The sequence below is a fragment of the Haemaphysalis longicornis genome, unplaced genomic scaffold, assembly GCF_048455015.1.
Source record: "Haemaphysalis longicornis isolate Haplotype H1 unplaced genomic scaffold, Haemaphysalis longicornis Haplotype H1 scaffold_5, whole genome shotgun sequence".
NCBI classification, from domain to species: Eukaryota; Metazoa; Arthropoda; class Arachnida; order Ixodida; family Ixodidae; genus Haemaphysalis; species Haemaphysalis longicornis.
In genome coordinates, this window is record NW_027526385.1 from 86,340,513 (window position 1) to 86,365,203 (window position 24,691).

The window sequence follows — 24,691 nt, forward strand, 5'->3', positions numbered from 1 at the left end:
TCGCGCAATAGGAGCCCAGTTTCACGCACGTGCCGCGTGTCCAGAGGATGGGGATGGGAACAAAGCTTTGGCCAGAGTCCTTCAATACCTGTCTAGTCATGAAACTTCACCATCACGCTATGGGAGAGCTTCGTACGCTGCCGCGCCACGGCACTCGATCGTGTTGATCGGAGGGCAGCCGTGGGCGTGGTCAGAGCGCGCTTGGCAGGGAACGGACGACGGAGTAAGACGCTCGCCACCTTATCAGCAGTGCGCTTTCGCTTTACGTGTCTTGGGCCGCTCAAATGGACTTATCATTTTGTGAGTGGCGAAAAAATTTGGTGCGAACGGGCATACTGCTACTGCGTTCCTGCCTGCCGGTCTGGCTACAGAGCAGCGGCGGCCGCCCGATGCCCTCCGATCTGCAGTGGCGCCACTCGCGGTAGCCTCTGTCCCCGTACGAAACTTGGCCGGGAGTTTCATGACTAGAGAAGCATTGAAGGACTCTGCTTTGGCTTTAAAAAAAAACGTGCTGGAATACAGATTGCACAATGTCGTCTCCGAGTCGGCCAAGATATGTTATCTGTCGGATCAGGGCGGAGCGGGCCACGTACACTTCAGCCGCGCCACCCGCAGCCTAAGCGTGTGCGAGCGATAGGTGTCCAGCAGAGAAGGTGCCCCTAGTCCCCAAAACGCTGAATGTGATCAGCTGTGCCGCCTGAAGCAAAAGAAAAGACAGGTCAGCAAGCGTGGTTGGACGCACATGCGTACGTCGGTGTCTCTACACCAGAAGGGCGCCGTCAGATGGCGCGGTAATGCATTTTGCCGTGCAGGGAAGGTAGGGAAAGGATGTGGGTACGTAGGGAAAAGTAGGGAAGGGATGGATACGCAGGCGGAGTAATCATACGGACGAGAATTTAGATCAGCGAGGGGAGAAAAAAGGGGGGTGGGAGCGATGAGTTTAAAACAGGGAAGAGGGGGAGATGGGAGGGAGGATGCAAATTTATTAGGTTAGCTGGGAGTAGGGCAAGTAAGAGTAATTAAACAGGCAAGTCGGTTGCTGACAACCGACGCCCCGATTCAAAGGGAGAGCAACTAATCATCATCATCCATGCGCTCGCGTGCCCCGGCTTATTTTGCCACCGGGTGAACATACAGGGGAGATTATTATTTCTATATTGTAATTCTTTGTTCGGAAAGGGTGACTCAAAGTCTAGTCAGGGATGGGGAAGGCGGTAAAGGAGGTGAGGACAGCTACATCCTCTTGTGTATCCCCGTGGTACTTGCGAAAGTCCACGGGGGCATAACAGTCTCTTTTGGGTGAGTCCGGCCAAAAAAATAATAATGAACAAAGGAGCACACAGCCTCTGACACATGCCACACCGTCTGGCTGCACTGTCAGTAAACTGCGCGCATGTTTACTGGTAAGGACGACGATAAGGACCTGTACTGCTTCCCTTCCTATTCACCCGAATATTGTCACAGGTTAACAAGTAACCACGGTGGTGTAGCTTTATTTGTGTCTTCTAATATGTCCTATAAGCGAAGGTATGATTTAGACATCTCGGTGACCAACTGTGAATCTGTCTTTATTGAGTTCGATCCTTCTTTTCTAAATATTGATGGCAAATCTTTTATCTGTGGCTGCATTTATCGTTCCCCATCAACATCGATTCCTGAATTTTGCCTAGCTCTTCAACAGTCATTGAACAGTGTGTGCTTGGAAAACAAAAATGTGGTTATCTTGGGTGACATTAACATAAATTTACTTGATAACACATCTTCCGGATGTATTAACTATACAAATACAATTCACAGCTTCGGATTTGAGTGTCTTATTAATATTCCAACTCGTCATGCCAGTACCGGCGGTGGTTCTCTTATTGATCACGCCCTGTCTAATCTACTTACTCCGCCTCTAGCTGGTGTTCTTGACATCGATATTACTGATCACTGCCCCATTTTTATCAAATTTAACGGTACCCAGCCCCAACGTTCGTCTGCTTTTGTAAAAAATATCTTGGACAAAGAAAAGTTCGTTGAAGCGATCGCAAAAGTAGATTGGTCTGAAGTTATGCACACAGATGACACGCAGAAAGCCTATTCCCAGTTTTTACTGATAATTTCATCATGCCTGCTTTTTAACTCCTGCACCCGAAAATGTAAAAGGCAATTTCCATTTGCACACAATCCCTGGATGACCGATACACTCCTATCGGCCATGCGCAGGCGAGATAATCTTTACAAAAAAACAAAAAAACGGCCTTTCAACATCAAGTTACTTGCTCGGTATAAAAAACTAGCTAACGACATTTCTGCGCAACTGAAGACCGCCAAAAGAAAGTATTACGAACATAAATTAACAGAAGCTGGCCATAATTTAAGGAAAAAATGGGAAATTATAAATTCTTTCTTAAATAGACGCATGCGTCACGATCATGTCTCCAAAATATCGCACAATGGTATCGAGTACGTTCAACCCATTCATATGGCTAACGCTTTCTGCAATTTCTTTTTCAGTCATGATCAAAGTGATATTTTCAGTTATGAGCCTAACTACGCAAGGCTACCGCATTCATTCTTCCTTTCACCTACAACACCCCACGAAATTTTTAATACCATACACAACCAAAAAATAACCAGCTCCGGGCTTGACAATATTCACCCCAGCCAAATACAAATGGTCGCTCATCTCATTTCGGAGGCACTTTCTCATTTAATTAATCTAATGTTTAAAAACGGTGTGTTTCCGGAGGAACTTAAGCAGGGAAAAATTATTCCAGTCTTTAAGAACGGTGATCGATCATTGCTTCCTAACTACAGGCCCATATGCATATTGCCATTTTTCAGTAAAATAATTGAAAAACTAATTGCAGCTCGTCTAACAAACTATTTAAATAAATTTAATATTCTTTCTTCATGCCAATTTGGTTTCCGTCCTGGTTATTCCACTGATCTGGCCCTCGTTTCCCTTACCGACAAGCTAAAATCATTTATTGACGAAGGCTTCTACGCTGGTTCAGTTTTTATCGATCTGTCTAAAGCATTTGATACTATCAATCACTCTATCCTTTTTACTAAACTCGAATTGCTTGGAATTTGTGGTCCTCCATTATTACTCATTAAAAATTACTTACGAGATAGAATTCAGGTTGTTTCCGTAAGTGACGTCTACTCGCAACCTAGAACAACTAACATTGGCGTACCCCAAGGTTCCATATTGGGGCCACTACTTTTTTTGTTATACATTAACGATTTACCGAATTGCCTTGCCTCTTCAAAATGTCTATTATATGCAGACGATACCACCCTCTACAACTATGACAGTACTGTTTTGTCTCTAACGTCTAAACTAAATGTAGATCTTCGTAACGTGTTACAGTGGTGTAATCTTAATAAGTTAAAAATTAATGCTTCTAAAACAAAGTTTGTTGTCTTCCATTCCCACCAAAGGGCCATAGCATCCACACCATCTGTTACCATTGACAATCAGCTAATTTTCGCTAGTGAATACTCCTCATTTTTAGGCGTCCTACTTGACTCCAACTTGAAGTATCATCATCATATTGCTAACGTAAAGAGAAAAATGGCTTACGGCTTGCGCATCCTCATTAAAGCAAGATCTTTCTTCAGTCATTCAACGCTAATATCACTATACTATTCATTTATTCATCCACATATTACATACTGCATCTCATGCTGGGGCAATACATACGACACTCACCTGAACCCATTACAAATAATACAAAATCAAGCTATTCGAATAATCTCGTCAAGCACGTATGGCGCGAATGCTCATTCATTGCTTTGTTCAAATAATATTTTGTCTGTTTCCAAACTGGTGAGTTATAACCTAGGTATTTTTTTGTTTAAGGTGCTTCGCAATGAGTTTCCGTGTTTCTCTTTTTTGGCCGCTAGTCTTGTTAATACTAACACCACTAGGTTTGCTTTTAAGCACAATTTCATTTTACCGAGAGTAAAAACTAACTACGGCAAACAGACAGCGCACTTCTCGGCTATTTGTCTATGGAATTCTATGCCACCCACCATTAAGTCTTCGAACACATTCCACAAATTCAAAAAAGAATTAAAGTGCTACCTGATGTCCCTGTCTCAGACGTAACCAAGATTGTTCCTGATGCTTTGTTTTTCAGTGCTTTTCTTTTCTAAATTGATAGTGTATAGTTATTGCTACCATGTAATTAACTTATTGACTCTGCTTTACATCATTCTTGTACACATCCCTCTTTTCATTTGCTGCTATTATTCAGTGTATTTTAAGTTATTCTTGGCAGGAGGTCCCGCTACAGTCTTTGACCTTGGGACCTCCTTCTGTATATAACCCCCAGGTATCATTTGGAGATATTAATAAATTGATTGATTGATTGATTGATGCGTAGTTCTTTCAGAGCGTGTGAGAGTATGGCCTACTGTTAGGGGAAATGCTTGATACAAAAGCGACGCCGGTCATTTATTTGAGGCATCATAATGCCCTTCAAAGATCATCCTGCTCAGTGGCGACGCAGCGTGAAAAGACGCCTCAAAATAAACGACCGCCGTCGCTTCTTGGTCAATCATTTGCGATTCACGTAGGCCACACTCTCAAACGCTCTCGAAGAAGTGCGCATGCGCCCAGTTTACTGCCTTAGCAGCCAGATGGCGCAGCATGCGACGGAGGCTGTGCACTCCGTTGTTCGCATTTCTTTTAATTCCCCCTGTACCGAGCCCTGTCAAGTATGTCCCCGGTACGCCCTAAAACTACGTCCAACATTACTCCTCGTCACTTCGGGTTCGCCAAGCTCCCCAGACAAGGTCTGTGCGTTCAATACCTCGCCGCTTGCCTCACGGACAATGATTCGTAAAATGGGTCATTTTTATGTAATGGCTGAAACTGGGTCAGTTCTAACAAAGCCCTTCTGTCGAATATTTTTATAAACGAGTAACAACCGTTAGGTGCGCGACATAAACTTCAGCGACAGCTGAAATCCACACTCAAGTCATCACCTTGGCGCATACAGACGGCACCTTCACGTTTCGGTGTCATTTATTTTACAATCGGTCGTTCCCTGATGCTTCGATTAGGGGCACAGACAGGAATTCGTTACAAGCGGGAAAATTTTGAAAATTTTTAGAGCGTGAAGGTGAACAGTCTGTATTTCCATGCAATTATTTATACCCATTAGGCTAGGCCTAAAATCGTTTACGTGTGGCCGCCATGTTTCAACCACCACAAGGCCGTTACATAATCCGATTATTCCGATCCAACTTAATTTCGTCTTATTTCAGCCTCATCATTTCTTCCATCATGAAATTCGTTTTCCATCATTTTACGTTCACTCGGATCTAAACGTAAGTTGCAGCCTCGGCGTAATTATTTTTCCCACGTGCTGTGAAAGGCTTGAAATCCAACTCCCTTCTACTGACACGCCACGCGCGAAAATATAAACTCTGTCTACAGTGTCATCACCGCAGTATCGGCAGTTGCTACGACATCTTGATTTCGACGCCATGAGGGAGTTCTTCGTTGGCCCGTATTGACGAACCAACAATACCACCCAATGTAATCTCGCGAAATCTTAGAACATCCTCGCTTCCCAAATAGGCAGAACAACAAGCTGGACACCTCAGTGTGAATCGAGGGACTAGGCAGGAATTGTAAAAAGTATGGCAACGCCGACACAAAGCGTGCATATCTCGTTTCGCGTGTGACGTCACTATGCACTCACAGCGGTAGCTTTGCTATTTTACGCAGTACGGCTCGGAAGCGTTTAAAAACGCGCCGCGCAGTGCTGGTTGCGTCGTCCAAAGAGAGGCTGCCTTAACAACGCTTCAAATTACGCGCCAAAACGTACGGTGGGTTTATCGGAATCGAAGAGGTTGATCGAGTGAACGCATTCAACTGCCAGCTGTGGAAGTGTTTCTGGGTCAATTTACCAGCGCTTCTCTTTCCCGTTCACAAAAGCGCGATTGGTGCGGTAGCAAATGCGTTGCTACGCTGTCAGCACACGATTGAACGAGGACGCGCACGCGATGTAGACAGCGCGCATGCACGGGCAGTGGATTGGCCCCGTTTGCTTCACTTTTTTTCCCCTCCCATCTTTACTAAGCTTCTTCCTTCTCCCCCCACGGGGAGCCCGGTGTAGTGGTGGGCGCGGTGAACGCGTGTTCGGATCGTAACAGAGCGCGGTTTATCTTTAGAAACGGGCGCGTGCCGACTTGTTGACACGCACTGCCGACCCGCACACGTCGATGGGGAGTCGATGCTTTTTTCGGACGCTGTTCCCTCATCCTCCCTCTCTCTCTATTTCTCTCGCTGCTGCCTCGCTTCCACTCACTGACCCGATCCTGTTTCTGCACCTACCGCTCTGACCGACACGACGTCCGGTGTGCAATGCTTAGGCACGGGAGCCGAAAGTCGTGGTGTAGGGAACAAAGCCGCGTGTTCCTAGCTGAGTTGGATGAAAAAGGTGCTTAGTCCGGATCGCCGAAGCCGCCAGGATCGAAAGAATCGTGTCTGACGGTTAAGGAATGGAGATCGTCGAAGGCGTCTACCTTTCGAAACTAATCTCTGGCATCAAATCTCTCTCTCTCTCTCTCAGGGAAAATAGCTATGCTTACGCGCTTTGAACGCGAAATATTAGGGCTTCGATATTTATCAACGACTTCTTCACCGCTGCATGGCGCTTGCATCCCTTTCTTCGTTTCCGTTCCTTCGTATTTTTGGCGCGAATGACTTTAAATGTACACCTGAGACACTTCAGGCCATAGCCTCGCCGGAATCAGCGTTCTCCGTGGCTGGCGCAGACCTGTTCTCCTCACTTGCCGTCACGCTCTCCTGTCGCGCGACGCGCGCACTATAGGCTAATTCGTGTTCCACCGGTGGCAACGTACAGAGGTTGCGCTGTAGTAAGGCAGGCGGTTCCTAATCCGGAGACCCCGGTTCAATTCCCATACCAACTCAAATTGTGTTTTTAATTACTCTTTGCAGCGGGGCGGAGGTAATTTTGTGTGCTGGACAACGATAATATCACCGGTTTTTCGCACAGTAGGGCACTTTAGGCTTTTGCCTTAAAGGGACTCTGCAACGCTTCCGATAAACGCTGCCACTCTTTCCTCTGCGCCTGGAAGCACTGCGAAAGCTATAGTTATCGCCAGCACGGAGCGGTACTGGACGATGTGCTCGTCGCAGCAGATGCGCCCTCCGTTTCTGCTTTGCTTTTGTGGCTGTCTTTTTAAAGTGGCTATCGAGTGCGTTCATAGCTGCAACTTAAAGAAAGCCGGCCAATAGCCGCTACACCGCTGTAATGACATAGTTCCGGCGGTCGAAGAACGCCAAGACCGATAAAGATAAGAAATTTTGAGCGTGTTTTTAAGTTATCTCATTGAGACATGGAGCAGTAATTTTTGGCTGAGGTACTTTGCGATCCCCCAATTTAATTACTGGACGTGTTGGTCGACTATGTTCTGCAAGCATTTAAGATTTCGAAAATTGGTCTATTGGCAGCCACTCAGCTAAGTGGACAGAAAATAGAAAATCAGTGCATTACATTCGTTCTCTTCTCCTTTCTCATCATTTTTTCTTCTTATTCCGCATCTTTGTCGTATTCCTCCTCTTCCTTTTCTTCATCTTCTTCCTCTTCTGTTTCTGCCACTGACGGCGTGATTGGCCTGGCATACCACGCCAACAGAAGCTTCGCCTTATCGCGAATTGGTAGGAACCTTTTTGATACGGAACGTTAAATCCTGGAATAGTAATCACATTCACACAAACAAAAGCAGCAGGAGCGTTGGAATTGCATGCATTAGAGCTTGTCAGGAATGGCTTCCGCCAGTGACACTCGTATGTCTTTACCACATCCAGAAAGGCCGCAAGTATCGACAGGTTATCCTTGGATTGTACTTAATACTATTTACCAGGTCTAGGATACTATCCCGGATACTTTAGCCGTGATCCAAAGCTGGTCATTCAGTCACGTAGTCCGTGTCTTGATTTTACCCCCCAGGCCAACCAGTCGTGGACTATCCGTTCCATGACCTTCGAGAAGTATGATGTTAATGACACTGACCGATAGAAGAATGAATCCATTATTCTTGTTTTTTTTTCTTCTCCATCTCCTCCCCCTCTTTCTTCGCCATCTGGCATTGAAACAAAACAACACAAAAAATGGGGGCTGTTTTGAGGACTACGGAACAACCGACAAGCTCGAGGACGTCGTTTCCGCCGGCTACCATGCGTTTCTCCACGACCATCATCCATTAACGACCAAGGAAGGTCGTCGGAGCTCGCATAACCATTTGTTAACGGGGCCCTCAGGGACGAGGTGATGGCCTCGACCAGTAACGCATCTGGTTAGTGCTTCGTCAGGAACGTCCTCTCGTGGTTCATAACAAGGCCATGGCTGGGTATGCTATTAATGCCGTGCAGTCATGGCTGCAGTGTCCAGGAGATTGACGACATAACTGGGGACGCGGCTCCTCGTATAACTGCATCTTCTAGTCACTCCCTGTCCTTACACGGGTCGGAAAAGCTGGGCCTCGTGGAAGGTCAACACCGATGAAATCCCCTAGAGAGAGAGAGAGAGTAAACTTTATTCAGTTTGCCAGCTGTGTTGCTTAGTCGCCGGCCGTGAGCCCTTGGGCTCTGGCGGCGTCCTCAGCCAAAAACCAAACTTAAGACACCAGCACAACCCTTTGTGCGGCGTTACACAATACGGATTATAAATAAACGGAAACACAGGAACGACCTTGTGTCCCCCTCTCCCGTTTGTGTTGCTTTTTTGTTGAGCATCACCCCGAGAGCTGGCCGGATCGAAAGCGCGCGCTAGGCAGCGCCTCCTGGTGACGTCACGCAGACACGTGCCCGTGACGTCACAGTTGGGATGACTTGGCGTCGGCACACGCAGGGGCGTTGTTATTTTCCCGGGGAAAGAACGCGTCCTTGTCAAAACTGCGCGTGACGCAAAAAACTGTGTTTGTAGGGGAGGCCCCCTTCACCCCTGGGCTGAGTCAGGGCGAAGAAGGAGTGTTTACAGTCGGGTCTGCGGGGCGCCGGCCGAAACAGACTCTTCCTTCAGTTTCTCTGTGTACTGTCTTTTCGTTTCTGTCTTTCCGTCTGCATTCATCTTCGCTCTGGGCGCGTTTTTGTTTTCGGCTTGGAATCGGCAGCGTCTAACGGTTCCAGGAAGTTTTCCATCTTGAGCCGCCGACACAGTCGGCTCTCTTTGTCTTTGCGGAGGGTGTGCGTATGTGTATACGGACGAAGCTTGTTCTACAAGCGCGCAAAATTTGCACTTTGGAAGTGCGTTGTGCGCTGTGTCGGCATTGGGCTTGACGGGCTGTGTAGCTGTAGGGTAAAATGTCAAGGGGCGAAGCTAAGTGCGAACGATAGCCCGAAATTTGAGCTCTTTCCTGTTGGGTATGGACGTACGAGCGGCGCGATACCGAGAAAAACAAGTGAAAACCATTTTCGAGTGCCGCTGACTCAAATTCTGGAAGAGGGCCACATCCCCAAGTGTACGATTCCAACGACAGCTCTCCGAAGCGTGCGGTTTAAGGTTACGACTGCCAGCGTCATGTTGGACGCACGAGTTTTCGTCAACAGTATAAATTTTCGCTTTGACTTTTAGTAGCATTGCCCGTCGAATTATTCGGTGCTTGTACGCTGCTGTCTCGGGCATTACTTTACCGCCAGCTCCCTTAGTCGTGTCAGGCAATTGCTACCGCTCCACTATTAAAGCCCGTTTGTCCCGCGTGCCACCGGGGCTGTTTTCTGCGTGGTCGATAGGAACAACAGTGCCGGGATCACGGAGCAATGAACTGCGGCCGCTATCACTTCGTCCATCAGGTGCCGCTACCCTCTCCTTCTCCGTCACAGCTACGAAGCTTGGCAGTCCGCCTCGGTTTTCATTGTGACGTCACATGTGTCGCTCACCCGCGCTTGCCGCAATGGGCCGTTTTGTCTCCTATATATTCTTGCTCCCTGTTCCAGGATCAAGCAAAAACTCAACAATGCCTCCATCGGAATTCACCTACTTCACGCATCAGCACATATCTTGCTGCTACGCCATGTATAGCCATGTTTTAGCTCATGGGTCAGTTACCTCGGAATCTCACATGTATACGTGTACGTGCACCGTTCAAGGGTAGCTGTAAGAGCCAGGAGCTCAGCCAAAGAACATCGGCCGTAAAAACCGAGCTGGTAGAAGGGCGAGCTGTGCTTTATCGACGAGTTTCCCCCGAGTCTCTGATTTATTTTCCTGCAATCTCGCTCTCCGTTACAAGAACTCTGGAAGCGAGGAATTCGCCAAAGCCTGCTGGTTCATGAAATCAACGGATACATACAGAGACACTGCGAAAAGGGTATGCAGTAACAAAACTTGTTGCTGTTCTAGTTGGTACATAGTTCAAACAAAGTTAAAAAACGTGGCGCAAACTAGACGGGACAAGAGAGACAAGAAACACAGATACAGGCGCCAACTTCCAACTGTTTATTCACCAGAAACCACACGTATTTATATACGATATATCAGCAACATGAATAACAAACCATGTATAATCAAAATGACAAGTGTAAAAGGGGCCAAAAACACGCAAGATCAAGTGCCGAGAATGCATACATGATAACTGCAAACGTGCACAGGAGTGCAAAAAACAGGGCGTGCGCACATAGTCCAAGCACAAACCCAGCAGCAAAGAGGGGAGAGCAGCGTTACGTGCCAATCTACACGTTGTCTTTTAAGAAAGACACCTCTTTATCACTTAACGCCAGTGATGGCGTGCTGACGCACTTTTCACCAGCTCTTTTTATAAATACCGCCTCGATGATCTCCCTTTCGGTCTTGTTTTTTGCTCGCCTTAAAAAGGTCGTCTCATTCAGCAATGGCTCACACCCACAGCGCTTGCAGTGGTCTGCTAGGTGCCCACCCATGTTGCTGCTGACGGCCAACCGGTGCTCTCTCGCACGTTCATTAAAGCAACGTCCCGTTTGTCCAATGTATACCCTTTTGCACTTCAAGGGGATACTGTAGACGACGTTTTTTACACACTGGGTGTAGCGTGTGTCGTGCTTCTTCGAGCATGTTTCCGGTGGCTTCTTAGTCATCATGGGGCAAACCTTGGCCAGCTTGCACGGGGCGGAACACACAATTCGCACATTGTACCTTGCGGCAACCTTTTTTACATTGTGCGAGAGCCGGTGAATGTAGGGTATAACGTGCGTTCTCATTTTTTCTTTCTGCTCCTGCAGTTTTTTCCCGTGCTTTAGCTTCTGCAGGGTGCTTTCACAGACACTTGTAATGACCGTGGGAGGATATCGAGCGGCTTCCAAGCGGCTAATCTGATTTCGAAAACCTGCAAACAGATTGTGCTCGCAAGATTTCGTTAAGGCCGAATTAATGCATGTGGTAGCTATTCCCCTCTTTATCAGTTTGGAATGAGCGCTGTCATACGGAAGAAGGCTTTTCTTAGTTCTAGGGTTGTACATCCAGCACGTGTGGTCTTTTGCGAAACTAAGCTTAAGGTCCAAAAATTGAATGGAATTCCCTTGCGGTAACTCTCAGGTGTAGTCTAGTCCGCCTGATTCCGACAGAAAGGTATTAGTCACTTCAGCCACAGCAGAGTCAAGGTTAGAATGAGTTAAATTTAAAAGCACAAGGTAATCGTCTACGTATCTAAAAATTCTAACGACGTCAGAGTTGGTGAATTTTGCGTTAATGCGCTTGTCAATGAAAGCAAGATATATGTCACATAGAACGGGTGCTACAGAAGAACCAATACAAATGCCATCTTTTTGGACATAAAAAGAATCATTAAAAGAAATGATGGTGGATTTCAGGTAAACATCTAAAAGCTCTAAAAACTGTTCTGTACTTATGCCAGCGTTATTCTGGAAGTCAAGTTCACCCGACTCTTCTATGGTATGACGGACAGCCTTGAACAAGCCTTGTTGGGGCACTGAATAAAATAGATCTCGCACATCAATCGAAAACCCAGTAGTAGCAGATGCCAGATCGCCTTCCACTAGAGCTTGCACCAGTTCAGTCGAGCTTCGCACCAAGAAAGGGTCGTGCAGAGCAAGCTTGCTGAGGCTTCGCTGAAGATAAGTACTGACTTCGTTTAGCCAGGACCCTCTTTCAGAAAAAAAAAAAAAAAACAGTTGGAAGTTGGCGCCTGTATCTGTGTTTCTTGTCTCTCTTGTCCCGTCTAGTTTGCTCCACGTTTTTTAACTTTGTTTGAGGTATGCAGTAGCCGCGCGGGCACTGTGGCATCACGAGCAATGTGATCTCAAATCAGCTCGCACGCGAGGGCCATCCCACGTTTTTCCAAGGAGGCCACCGATGCAGTAGTTGCAACCAGGGGACGGCGCGCAAAGCTGCAGCACTGGCGGAATCCCGACGAACGCTGTGTCTAGAGTGCCGTTCGACGGCGCTATAAGCACTTCACTATATCGACGGCCGCCGATATTTTGTGAAAAGATGACGCGTCTGCCAATATATCGCTCTACATAACGTAAAGCAAGGTAACCTAACCTAAAAGAACAAGCCTGTGTCTAGAGTGCTTCCTCATGGCTAGATACTGGTTTGTTACTGTGCCCTGTCTACCTTCTTTTCCTATGTGTGCGCGTGTCTACGTTCCGGTCCCATTTATGTTCGCACTTCCTCCAGCCCACTATGTATTCACCTACCATCTGAAGTAGCAAGCGTAGCATTGTACAATCTCTCTCTCTCTCTCTCTCTCTCTCTCTCTCTCTCTCTCTCTCTCTTATCGCCATTACAGCTATTAATACGACAACCTGCACGTCATCCGCCCTATTTTCAGAAAACTGGGCTTGGCTTTCTATGATTACATTTGTAGTCCAATGCAGTAATTGCAGCCCGCAGGTAGACTTTTGCGCCTAAATATTTAACGACATGGGAGATTGGTGGTGGCCCAAAAACCTTTTGACGCGTGCCGTGCATAATGCTCTGCGTCGGCTAGTATACGTTGCTGCGTACGGTGCACAAAATTAAATAGCTCTTTACTTTATCCATAGAGCTTACTGCACACTATACGATGCGTAGACAATGTCAGGAGCTCGTAAGTCTAGCACCAAAGTGATGAGGCTGCCACCCAAATACAGCACTGCTGACGCAGAGTTTGAGAGGCTTCCAGCAGTGCGTTGACGAGCCGAAAGACGAGCCCGTCGGACGCTAGCGCCTGAGGATATCCGAGCTTCCAGGCGTGCTCAGAGGGCGGTCCAGAAGCATATGGCCAAGCTTCCCAAGCGCTAATGGGAGTCCTTCTGCTCGAAGCTGGACCCGGGGAAGCCGCTTTCCAGAATATGGCGCCTGTTCCGAAGCCTGCGGGCCCCACCAAGTCAACTGCACCCCTTCAGCTCCATTGCACTCAGCACAAACACGACTGACCTACACGTTCCTAACGCCTTCTGTAGCAAAATTACCACGGCGCCGACACCTTTACCACCATCGTCTTCGCCCCAGAGCGAGAATTCCCCAGCGATGTCGTCTGCCATGGACGTGCCATTCTCAATGGCAGAACTGCTGGCTGCACTGGCCTCCATCAAAAAATCCACGTGCTCAGGTCCGGACGACATCAGCTATACAACCCTTTCGCATTTAGGCGAAAAGGGGAAAGGGTGCCTTCCAAACGTTTTTAACCGCTCATGGGAGACCGGCCGTCTAGAGCCAAAACGGAAACACGCCCGCATTGCGCCAGTTCTAAAGCCAGGGAAAATTCCAACGGCCATAGAGTCTTACCGTTCCATAGCCCTCCTAAGCTGTGTCGGCAAACTGATGGAGAAGATGGGGCTGTATTGCTTGGACTGGGATCTGACAGTCAGAAATGTGTACCCGGCCCAGATGTCCGACTTCTGCAAGGGCCATAGCAGCATCTATAATACCATTACCCTTGCAACCAGCATCAAACAAGCTAAGTATCGGCGGAACATCATCATTGCCGTGCTCCTGGACATCAAATCAGCCTATGACTGCGTAGCGCATGATGCTATTCGCTCGGCTATGAAGTCTTCAGGAATTGGAGGCCACATGTATGCATGGCTATCAGACTATCTCTCCGATAGGTATGTATACATGTCAACACACAGCGGCGACTCAGTACTGTACAGAGTGACTCGAGGTGTTCCCCAGGGCGGGGTGATAAGCCCCACGCTGTTCAACATCTCCATTATAGGCCTGGAAAAATGCTTGCCGCAGTCGGTTGAAATCTCCTTGTACGCGTACGACATCTGCATATAGAGCTCTGGCCGTAACAGACGTGTGCTACGGTCGAGGCTGCAGCGAGCAATCAACTCCATTGCATCGTTCTTGGCAGCACGAGGAATGGAAATTTCGGCAAGCAAATGTGCTGCGTTGGCTTTTACGAAGCGGGACCTCACGCACTACCGACTCACTGTTGGCGGCAATGTCATCCCATACATTCTCCGCTATAGGTTTCTGGGGGTGACATTCGACAGGTCACTCACCTGGTCACCTCATGTCCGCCATCTCAAGGAGAAGCTTGCATCAATCGCCCCTATATTCAGTATGCTCTCCGGAAACTCCGGCAGTTGCTCCGTTAACCCTCTCCTTCGGCTCTACGAATCGCTCTGGGTTGGCCTCATACGCTACAGCATCGCCGTTTTGGTCCCTCTTTCTAAAGGAACTATCAAGGCCCTAGAGTGCACGCAAGCACAGATCTTGAGGCCTTCCATTGTGTTCCGAAAACTACCTCTACTGTTGGAATGTTCCGAAAACTACCTCTACTGTTGGTATGTTCCAAAAACTACCTCTACTGTTGGAGCACTGACGGAATGTCGACGTCTGCGCCCTTGGCTCTCGGCACGCAGGAGCTTCTCCGCGTGCGACTGCGTATTGTGGCCAGGCAATGTGCGACTTGCTGCCGCAGCAGTACCAGCCGCCAGCACTTCATCTCCACCCGCCCTGGATGTTCCCGCCCATTAAAATAGTGACCACGGTGCCCGGAATTACACACAAGGAGCATATTCCACCTGCCGCTCTACGGTTTTTTGCTCTTGAATATATCTACAACGCATACGGAGGTCATACACATCTGTACACTGATGGATCGGTGTCATCCACATCATCCACTGTCGCAGTGTGGATACCTCCGTCCGGCACCACCTTCAGTGCCATGCTCAGCCATAAAACATCGTCTACAGCTGCCGAACTTGCAGCTCTGCGGATGGCCTTGGTTCACATCTTCGAGCAGCCGGCACGCGTCTGGGCCATCTTCACGGACTATCGGGCTGCACTGCAATGTCTGGCGTCTTTCCCCAAAGATAATCTTGTGCTTGATGTCAAGCATTGCATCTTCAAGACCTGCAAGCGCACCATCAAATAGCACTTCAGTGGCTCCATGCCCATTGCGGGATAACTGGAAATGTGAAGGCGGACGTTGCAGCATCCACAGCGCATGACCAACGTGGATCAAAAATACCTGTGCCATTTTCTCGCAAAGATGCTTCAGCCCTTGCATCCAGTGTGGCATGGAGCATGCAGCGATCGCTTTGGGCAGACGCATGCCGTCATTACGCGCCCCTCTACTCTATCGACCCGCATTGCAATTTAAAGATGCCACCTGGACTATCCAAGCATGACGAAGCAGTACTGCACCGCATGCAGTTGAACGTCGCCTACACGTGATACTACTGCTGCAAAATCAACCAGTCTACCTCGCCACTGTGCCCGGAGTGTGATGTGCGTGAAGATCTGAAACACCTAATATGTGACTGTGCGCGATTTAGTACGCAAAGAGTGTCTCTCGCAGTGAACCTGTGCCGACCGCTCTCCGTAAGACTAGAACTCAGGGACGTATTAGGCCCTTGGAATTCTTCCAAACGTGCCGCTCGTGCAACGAAAGCCTTATTGCCGTACCTAAAAGACACAAGTCTTGATCAGGCTTTGTAATTAGTTAAAATCATATGTACTCCTCTTCATCATTAAAATCATCATCGTCATCGCATTCATCTGGCGTAGCAAGCCAGGCAGCTTAGCTCGGCTGACATCGCCAGTTTTCATTAAATCTCTCTCTCTCTCGGATGCGTGGTGTGTCGACTGTATTTGCGAAGTGGCGTTCGTTATTCTTTCACTACAGCGAATTTCTTCCTGTTAGGCCTCGGCTGAAACTGACTTACGCGTGCATCAACTAGCGGTCGTTCTAAAGTCGGCTGACGCTCTAAAGCGTATGCCACAAGGCTCGCCTAAGCAGCCTAGGAGACAATCGTTTTTACCCGGACGGCGTCGATTTTATATAGGTGCTCATCCAGGTCGCTTCGCGATCTTTAAGTGTACTTCTCGTGTGCGCTATAATTCCGTACCCGCCGCGGCGGCTCAGTGACTAAGGCGTTTTGCCGCTGAGCACGAGGACGCAGATTCGATTTCCTTGCCGCGGCTGCTGATTTGCTGATGGAGGCGACAAGCAAAAACGCCCGTGTGTTCGAGATTTCGACGCAAGTTAAAGATCCCCGGGTGGTCAAAATTAATGCGGAGCCCTCCACTACGGCGCGCCGCATCGCCTGTGTAGCGTCGGCGCGTTAAACACTACAATCAATCAATCAATCAATCAATCAATCAATCAATCAATCAATCAATCAATCAATCAATCAATCAATCAATCAATCAATCAATCAATCTTATTCCGTGTGCAATGCCGAATTGCGATAACTGAATCACTTCCGCCTTTGGTAGCATTCGACTCGTTAGGCCCAAGACATTAATTACGCTTCTTCATTGCTTTGAGATGAACTCGAGCCGGTTAAATCATATACGCTCAATGCTTAATAACCGGCTTCTAGAAAACATTAATAAGGCGTGGATGGTAAATATATGCCCATGTTTGTCGTATAACATCCCATATATAAGCGGTGCGCAGTCCCAATTCCATGATGTAAGAAGCTCTTAAAGACACATTTTACGTGGCGATATGACGAGTGTGCCGCTGTGAAATACATGCAAAGCTTCGACTCACAACAGGAAACCCAGATGAAAGAATAACGTTAGGGGCTACGCCCGGCCTAGAGACCGGTGGAGCCACAATTTTTCATTCAACTTTCCTTTTGGTCGTTTAATGGCTCAGCGCTACGTTTCAACGAGATGTAATTGCGACATAGATAATTATCGTCGCCTTCAACGCGTATCTAACGCAAGCGTACCAAACTACGTCATTGGGCAAGCTTGTTTGATCGCCAAGACGCGCGCCGAAATTAAATGCCCGGGGGAACAAATGCATGCCATCACGGAATTTTACCAGCGCATATTTTCAGGAGTAGATGATGGTAGGCTTACGAAAGGACAGAAGGGGGAAAATTACGTTTGCAACGACATATGCGAGTCCCCCGAAGAGTTGAAAACGGTTTCGCATAGGCGACGCCAAAATATCGGCTCCAAAGGACTTGCCGAGGTTCGCCGGAATATACTTCGAAAATTCTCTCAATTGGCCTACATTTTGTAATTGTCTAATTAGTTTGACGCACTCCAAACGTGCTCTATAGGAGACTAGAAGAGAATAAAACGATGAAAAAATTAGGGTTAGCTTTTGTTTCGACCAGATTCGGAGCAACACAGGATGTGCTAGGCATGGGGAAGTGCGTATGCACGAACACTCACACTCGCCTTCCATCTCACACTCGCACTCACACTTAAATCGTCCCTCTCTAGGGCAGAGATCCCGCCCTTCACTTCACAGGACGACACACAAATGATTGATTGATTGATTGATTGTATACGGTTTAACGCGCCGACGCAACGCAGGCGATGAGGTGCGCCGTAGTGGAGGGCTCCAGATTTAATTCTGACCACCTGGGGATCTTTATCGCGCGCCGAAATCTCGTACACACGGGCGTTTTTGCTTTTCGCCTCCATCAGAAAAGTGGCCGCCGTGGCCGGGAATCGAACCCGCGACCTCGTGCTCAGCAGTGCAACGCCATAGCCTCTGAGCCACCGCGGCGGGTGACACACAAATGTCGCAGGCCGTCGTTCTGCTGTGGACGTAACCAGGTCGACGGTGATTTACATGATGATGGCGACGATAAGGGCGACGGTGACGGCCAGGGGCTCTGAAAGGGGGGGGGGGGAAGGGGGGAGGGGGGGGGGGGAACTGGGTCTGGGCACGATCAGACAAATCGTGGCTCCAAAGAAAAAAAAACTGCGTAAGCTGGACCTGAAGCTCAAAAGTGTTCTTGTTTCTATTTTAAATGTGTATAAGAATGACCACTACACGAATCATTTTTTGAAGTTGCCACATATCTTTCCTCGCAAATAGACCAGGAGATTTCAGATAGGCGCGGCTAATGTTTGCACGACGCTTCTTGGCTATACGATAACCCGGTGGCATCAAGAAACCAAAGTATAATAATACTAAAATAATATTAATAATGAATTACTAATAGTCAATGATTGCCTTCAGCCCCCCTCTCCCATCTTCAAACTACTTCTGAAACCTGTAATGATGACGGCGACGATGGTGATGATGATGGATGGGATTAATTGTGATACAGCACCTCAGGGGAGAAAACAAAGTGTCATTATCCTCGTTATCCCAGCCATAATTCTCTTCAGCGAGCCGTAGTGACGCTGATGATGATAGCGATGGAAAAATGCAGGGGCATACGAACGTACAAATGGACATTTTCACTTACTCTTTGAAAGGGAGGAGGGTGAAGGGGAGAGGATTCTGTTTTCTCTGCTGTGTCTAAAGGGCCGTTTGACGGTATTCTAAACACTCCACTAAAGCGACGTCCATCGGCGTTTCGATGAAAAAATGCCGCGGCTGGCACTATTTCGCTCCCATTAACTGTAACGTAACGTAACGGAAACTAACCTAACATAACCCATGGAACTGAAAACAAATCACTTGGAACACTGAAAACCAACCTAAGCCTTAAAAATTATAATTAAACTTTACATATAGACAAAAACTAAAGCCGTTCCACTCAATGTGAAAGCTGTCGGAAGTGCAGAGCAGCGATTCGCCATAATGGCTACAGCGCCGTTATGCGCTCACTGCTTCCACCCAATGCAATTCAAATTTCCCGCCTTCCCAGTGCTCGCGCGCCCCCAGCCTGAAACTGGGTCAGCGGGAGTTTTGTTCTTTTTGTGCTTGCTTTAATTTCGTATTCTGGAGCCTTTCTGCGTCATTTCGAGCGCGTAATTTTTTTTCCTTGCGTGGCTGGAGCATTTCTGTGGCATTTCGAACGCGCCATTTTTTCTCTTGCGCAGCTTGAGCCTTTAAGCGGCATTTCGACCGTGCCATTTTCTTTTCTCGCTCGACTGGAGCCTTTCTGCGGCATTTCGAACGCGCCATTTTTTTTTTCTTGCGCGGCCGCTTTTTTCGCCTACTATCGTAAAAACCAACCCAACGAGTGTTCCTAACTAAATGAACGCGGGGGCTGCCGGTTATATACACTGATTTTGCCTCAAATGCACTTACATGCAGTTTTCTTTGCGATAAACAACGGGGAGATGTATGACAACCGACAGCGGTTCACGAGGTTCGAGCGGTTATGACTACTTAAACCGCATGGTTTTCGAAACCTCAGCGTGAACCCCTCACGACGGTACGTCAGACTCATGTGTATTTGTTACCCGATGCATAGTTCCATCGAGGCAATGTATCTGCTTCGATGGACAAACAAACCTCTTCACTTCTTGGGTCCGTTATTCTTTCGCTGCGCTGCCTGATTCCGGCAGTAGCATCGACCGTTAGCGAGCTACTACGACAAGGCGAGTCCATAAAGTGCTCTGCACTTAAAAATTAGGACAGCAAGAGCCGGACTCGAACCACCGGACTTAGTAGCAGGAAGCTAAGACGGAACCTTCACACCACAACGGCAAGCGCCTGGCCTGTGTCAGCCTTATCTTAAAAACTCGAATGTCGTCGGACGGCACCCTAGCCATGGCTGCAGCGCCGAGCTAGAGTGCCGTTGCATGGCGCTCTAGGAATTGCGTTCTTTCTTGTATTGCACGCGAGAGAAGATCCGGGCTGTACGTATCGTTTCCAAAGCGCGGCCTCACTAATTACCGCTCGACCGTAATTTACGAAGCAATTCGAACGGAGACCCGAACGGGAAAAGGCTGAAAACGCGAGACGGCAAGGCGACGATAAAAAGAAAGGCAAACGCGCACGAAGCGGCATCTTTTTTTTTTTTTTTTCCCTCTTGCCCCGTTGTCCCCACATTTATTTCGTCGCCCTATAGATCTCCCGTTTGACGTCGGTCTTGCCGCCGAAAGCATTTCTCCACGCTCTAACCGGCTGGTATAGCCCCATAAAATTGTCCTCGCGCAGCGTTATGTGACGTACGAGGTATAGTTAGCATTCACAGAACGTATTGTACGAGAAACGGCGCTTTCCCGCCACAGCAACGTCCTTAGCGGAGGTCGTCCTCCACCAGTGCCTCGTCTTACATTTTCCGTTGTCTTCTACGAAGAGGCACGTTTTGTGGAGATGGCACTGGCATACGCGAGCGGTTGTTATTCAGATATGCCGCGTCGCTTTCTCAGGCTTTGTCTCTAGACTCCCAGAATAGAAAGGGCCACTTTGCGTGTGGTTTAAGCGGTGATGGGAGTGTTTACGTGAGCTCGGACCCTGACGACCAGCTTTGGCTGGTGTAGATTGAGCCTAAGAAGGGTTTAAGGGGTCCTGGAATAAGGACTCTTTCTCAAGGCTATCTGATCTATAGAGGCTTTTCTTCCTCAACTCGAACGATGTTCCCGACCAGGGGCTATCGATAAGATAATCGGCGAACCCTAGTTTCATAATTCCGCATATCTCAACAGCACTTCGCGCGGTTTAGAACGTGCCCTTTCAGCCTAATGGCTTTTGCTCTCGCTGTATTGAGAAACCAACGTTTCACGAATGAGCTACCGGAAAGACGATGGGCGAGAATCCAAAATGGAAATTTTGATTTTATGGAGTTGGACTTGAAAACACGCCGAACACAGTTTTTTGGCTTCGCGGGGACGTTCGGGTGTATGCGGAAGGCAAGTCACATCTGAGAATCGTCGTTTCCGCTAATGCGGCCAGTAGGGCGCGATAAACCGGCGCCAAGTTTTCGTTCGTGTTCATTTTTTCGTTCTTAATATTTCCATGCACCCTCCTCCCCCCCCTCCCCCCCCCCCCAACCGGTCTGTTATCGGGGTCCTTTTTCTTATCGTGGTAAACATCTGTTGGTGATTTTCTCAGGCGAGTTGTTGCATAAAGCGAAATCCCAAGATGCCCGGACGACGTACCTCATTCTGATTCCGGTAACAGTACGGCGTAGGTCTGTTCCAAACTGCTGCCGTGAATAGCAGACTCTCGCAGGCGAAAATCTGCGGCGCAGATCCATTATTTTGATAATGCCGCTAGGGTCTCTCTTTCTCTCTCTCTGTATATATATATATATATAAGAAAACTTTGAACAAGGTAAAAGCACGATTGTTGCCAACGTTTCAGCAAAGAGACTTGCTTTCGGGTGCTTTTACCTTGTTCAAAGTTTTCTTTTCTTGTGTTCTCTACCATCTTCAAAAGTTCAACTGCTCCCTATATATATATATATATATATATATATATATATATATATATATATATATATATATATATATATATATATATATATATATATATATATATATATATATATATATATATATATATATATATATATATATATATGGAATGAGGGGCTCGGTGAAATAAAACAGTAAATAAGTCCAAAAAGTAAATAAGACCACTTTCTTTGACTAAAAAAATTCATCTGTTTCTATGACCCACCACAACCTCCCCTTTGCTTTCCGAGGTTTTCTTGACTGCCAACCCTGCCAATATATATATTGAGAGGCTCCGGCGAGAAGGCTTTGTTGAAGGCGAGAAGGCCTTTTATTCGGCAAGCAGCAGCCCGAACCCGAGAAGGGACCTCAAACCACGATGATGATGATCGAGCGTTCCGCGCCCAGGCGATGAGGTGCTGATGATGAACGGGCGAGGTAAGAAGGCGAAGACGATGCATTGATGGCAAATAAATGGAGGGAAAACGATGAAGGAAGCTCGGCAGTCACTTGCGCTTACAATATATATATATATATATATATATATATATATATATATATATATATATATATATATATATATATATATATATATATATATATATATATATATTTAGAGACGCGTCAACGACAGCCGTCACACAGGAAGGGCTCCGGAGAGACAGTCGACACAGCACGTTTATTCCAAGCGGCAGCGCAGAACTCCCGCACCAGGAATAATGTGGATGGGTATGAGAAACAGATGAGGTAGGACGCGATGATGATAATGGTCGTGAGGAGCAGACGAAGTGCAAGGTGGATTGGAAGCAGAACTAACAGGCACCTTCCATGTGTCCCTGAAGCGAGCGCTATTGCAGCGTCCACATTGATGCTCTCAATATATGAATTGGAGGTTTCAGCCCTTGTTACCATTGGTGTTCGGCTGCTTCAAATGGCTTTTTGTAAGGCCGAATTATCGTGAGATTGTCCTTTCTCCGTCAGAAACGACAAAGACATGAAAGCCCTGAAAAAAATCAGCTGAGTTCCGTAGGCGGCAATCGAACCCACCACCTCCGCATAACGCGTGCTTACGGCGGCGACTCCCTCTTGACTCGAGCTGCGGTTTATAGCGCCACCCCTCGACCATCGCTGAAGACGCAGAACGTCTTGAATCTGCCTTAAACCCACCGCATCTTGCGTGGCGGCTGCAGAGAAGTTGTGAAAAGGAAGCACTAAGAGCACTGACGGGCAGGTACTAAAAGGAGATGTGTGCGAGGAAGCAATCGCGTCGTCGCGTTTTTGGTGCCACCAACGCCGAGCACCACACAACTCAGTACACCCCAAGTGTGGGTCCTTTTTCTGTGTTATACGGCATAGAATTCTGCGTGCTCCGTCGCAACAGATTTAGGGAAATATGAGCTTACCGTTTTAAAGCGAAGCTTTGCATGCCTCACTTACGCCGCAGATCGTAACACCCCAACCCCACTGCAGGAAAGCCAATCTTACACTCATGATGAAACGCGAGGTGCCTTAAAAGACGCTTCCCGTGATCGGAGTCGACGTCTATCCGATTGCGCCATTTCTGACACAGTCAATGCAGTCTGGATTTCGGACTTTGACTTTGACTCACGATGCATGGGAGAAAGTTCCGCGTTTTAACCGTATTCCTCTTAAGAAATGGACTTTGATTTTTTACGAAGCGTGTTTCGGGCCACTTTGATAGCCCATGTATTTTGCGGGGGCCACGTTTATATAAGAAAACGCAAGATTGAACGCGTGACGCTGAGGAAGTGCGTATTTCATTCTAATTTTCAAGCCATGCTGTCGTGCTTTCGCCACTAAGCGCTATAGGAGGAAGGCCCAAGTTGAACCAGCTTCCGGTATGAAGACAAAACGGGGTATGAAGACAAAATACAGCGGTGTTCAGTTTTGAAGTAACTAGACTTGGTTGCTCACTGAGCCCCGTTCCATCCACGCAAAACGTTTTTCTTTACCGCCAAAACAGAATAAATATTGAACAATTTTCAAAATATGCGCCCTAGTGACGTAATACGGGCATGAGTGACGTGTTATGGACAGGCGCTAAGAATGTCTTTATCAGTGTGTTCACTGCGCGTTGCATTCAAGTGACCTGATCAAACGGAACTACAGGCCCCACCACAATCTTCCAGTCATATTTCTTGGCAGTAACTTGTGGCCGCCAATCGCACAAACAAGATTCGGTGACGTCATAGAAAATTCGCCGGAAACTGGCTGGAATTCTTCACTAGAATTCGTCACTGTAGAATATGTTATCTTTAATATATCGATTGTTTGTTTGAAATTGGCAATTAAATTGGTATTATTGTTATTGGAACAAAACAGCCTTTAAAAAAATGAACCAAACTTGTATGCTGTTTTCATGGTTCCTTTAAATAACTGCCTACTGCCTCGCCAACTCCTTTGACAGATGGTTTTACAATATAATTTCGGGCCTTCCTTAGTGTGCAAGTGATTCTGGCCTTCTACCCAGCTGGACACAACACCGAGTGTCCATTGCGGCAACTTGAAACAAGGAGGCAACCGGTTGATTGCACGTTACAATGCCCATCGCTGGTATTTGCAACAGCAGCTTCCCGCAAAGAGAGACGTCAGGTATCGGGCGCTGATACGTGCCTGAGATGAGAACGAGCTGAGCAGATCGCGCTATAGCTTTCTTCCCCGAGCCGCGCTCAGATCTCTTGCGATCACGTGGACGACGCGTGTCTCCGGACGTGCCGGCGACGAATACCGTGTGCGAAAACCACCAACGCCGCTTTCAGGCAAGCGAGGCTTACAGGTTGCTTCCTTCGTCACTCGGCGGAGGAAAGGCCTGCTCTAGTTTCACTCGAACTGAATTTCCACGTTGTTTTCGGTTAATTGCGCGACGCAGGGAAAATGAAATGAGAGTAGTCAGAAAGACCCGACGACACCCTAGCATTTCTCATGGGTTGTGCGTGCGAATGAATGAATGTCTTGTAAATGTCTTGTCGAAGAAAGTTTATACTCTCTTTCTCGCTCAAGTTCAACGCTTCAAATGCCGCGCTTCCACCTCGCGTTGCCGAAGGCCTCTGAAATCTTGCCGCTCGAGACGCTTTCTAAAGGCTTCGATCTGTCTCATACGCGTCGCGCTTCTGCTCGTTCCTGCCACTGTATAATGGGATAGTTGAAGACGT

The 24,691-nt window shown here is 47.6% G+C and overlaps 1 protein-coding gene across 3 annotated transcripts in view; it reads left to right on the forward strand.

The window, feature by feature from the left end:
• Positions 1-24,691, forward strand: part of Wake (ankyrin repeat and fibronectin type III domain containing protein wide awake) — a 585,518-nt gene that overhangs the window by 402,327 nt on the left and 158,500 nt on the right. The window contains exon 1 of one of the 3 annotated variants that reach the window (XM_077670884.1): positions 4,658-4,791. The exons of the other annotated variants lie outside the window; for them this stretch is intronic. Within the exon in view, the coding sequence (XP_077527010.1) occupies positions 4,716-4,791 (76 nt within the window). The 5' untranslated portion in view covers positions 4,658-4,715. Of the gene's footprint in view, positions 1-4,657; positions 4,792-24,691 lie in introns of those variants that run through there. 3 annotated transcript variants of the gene reach the window in all.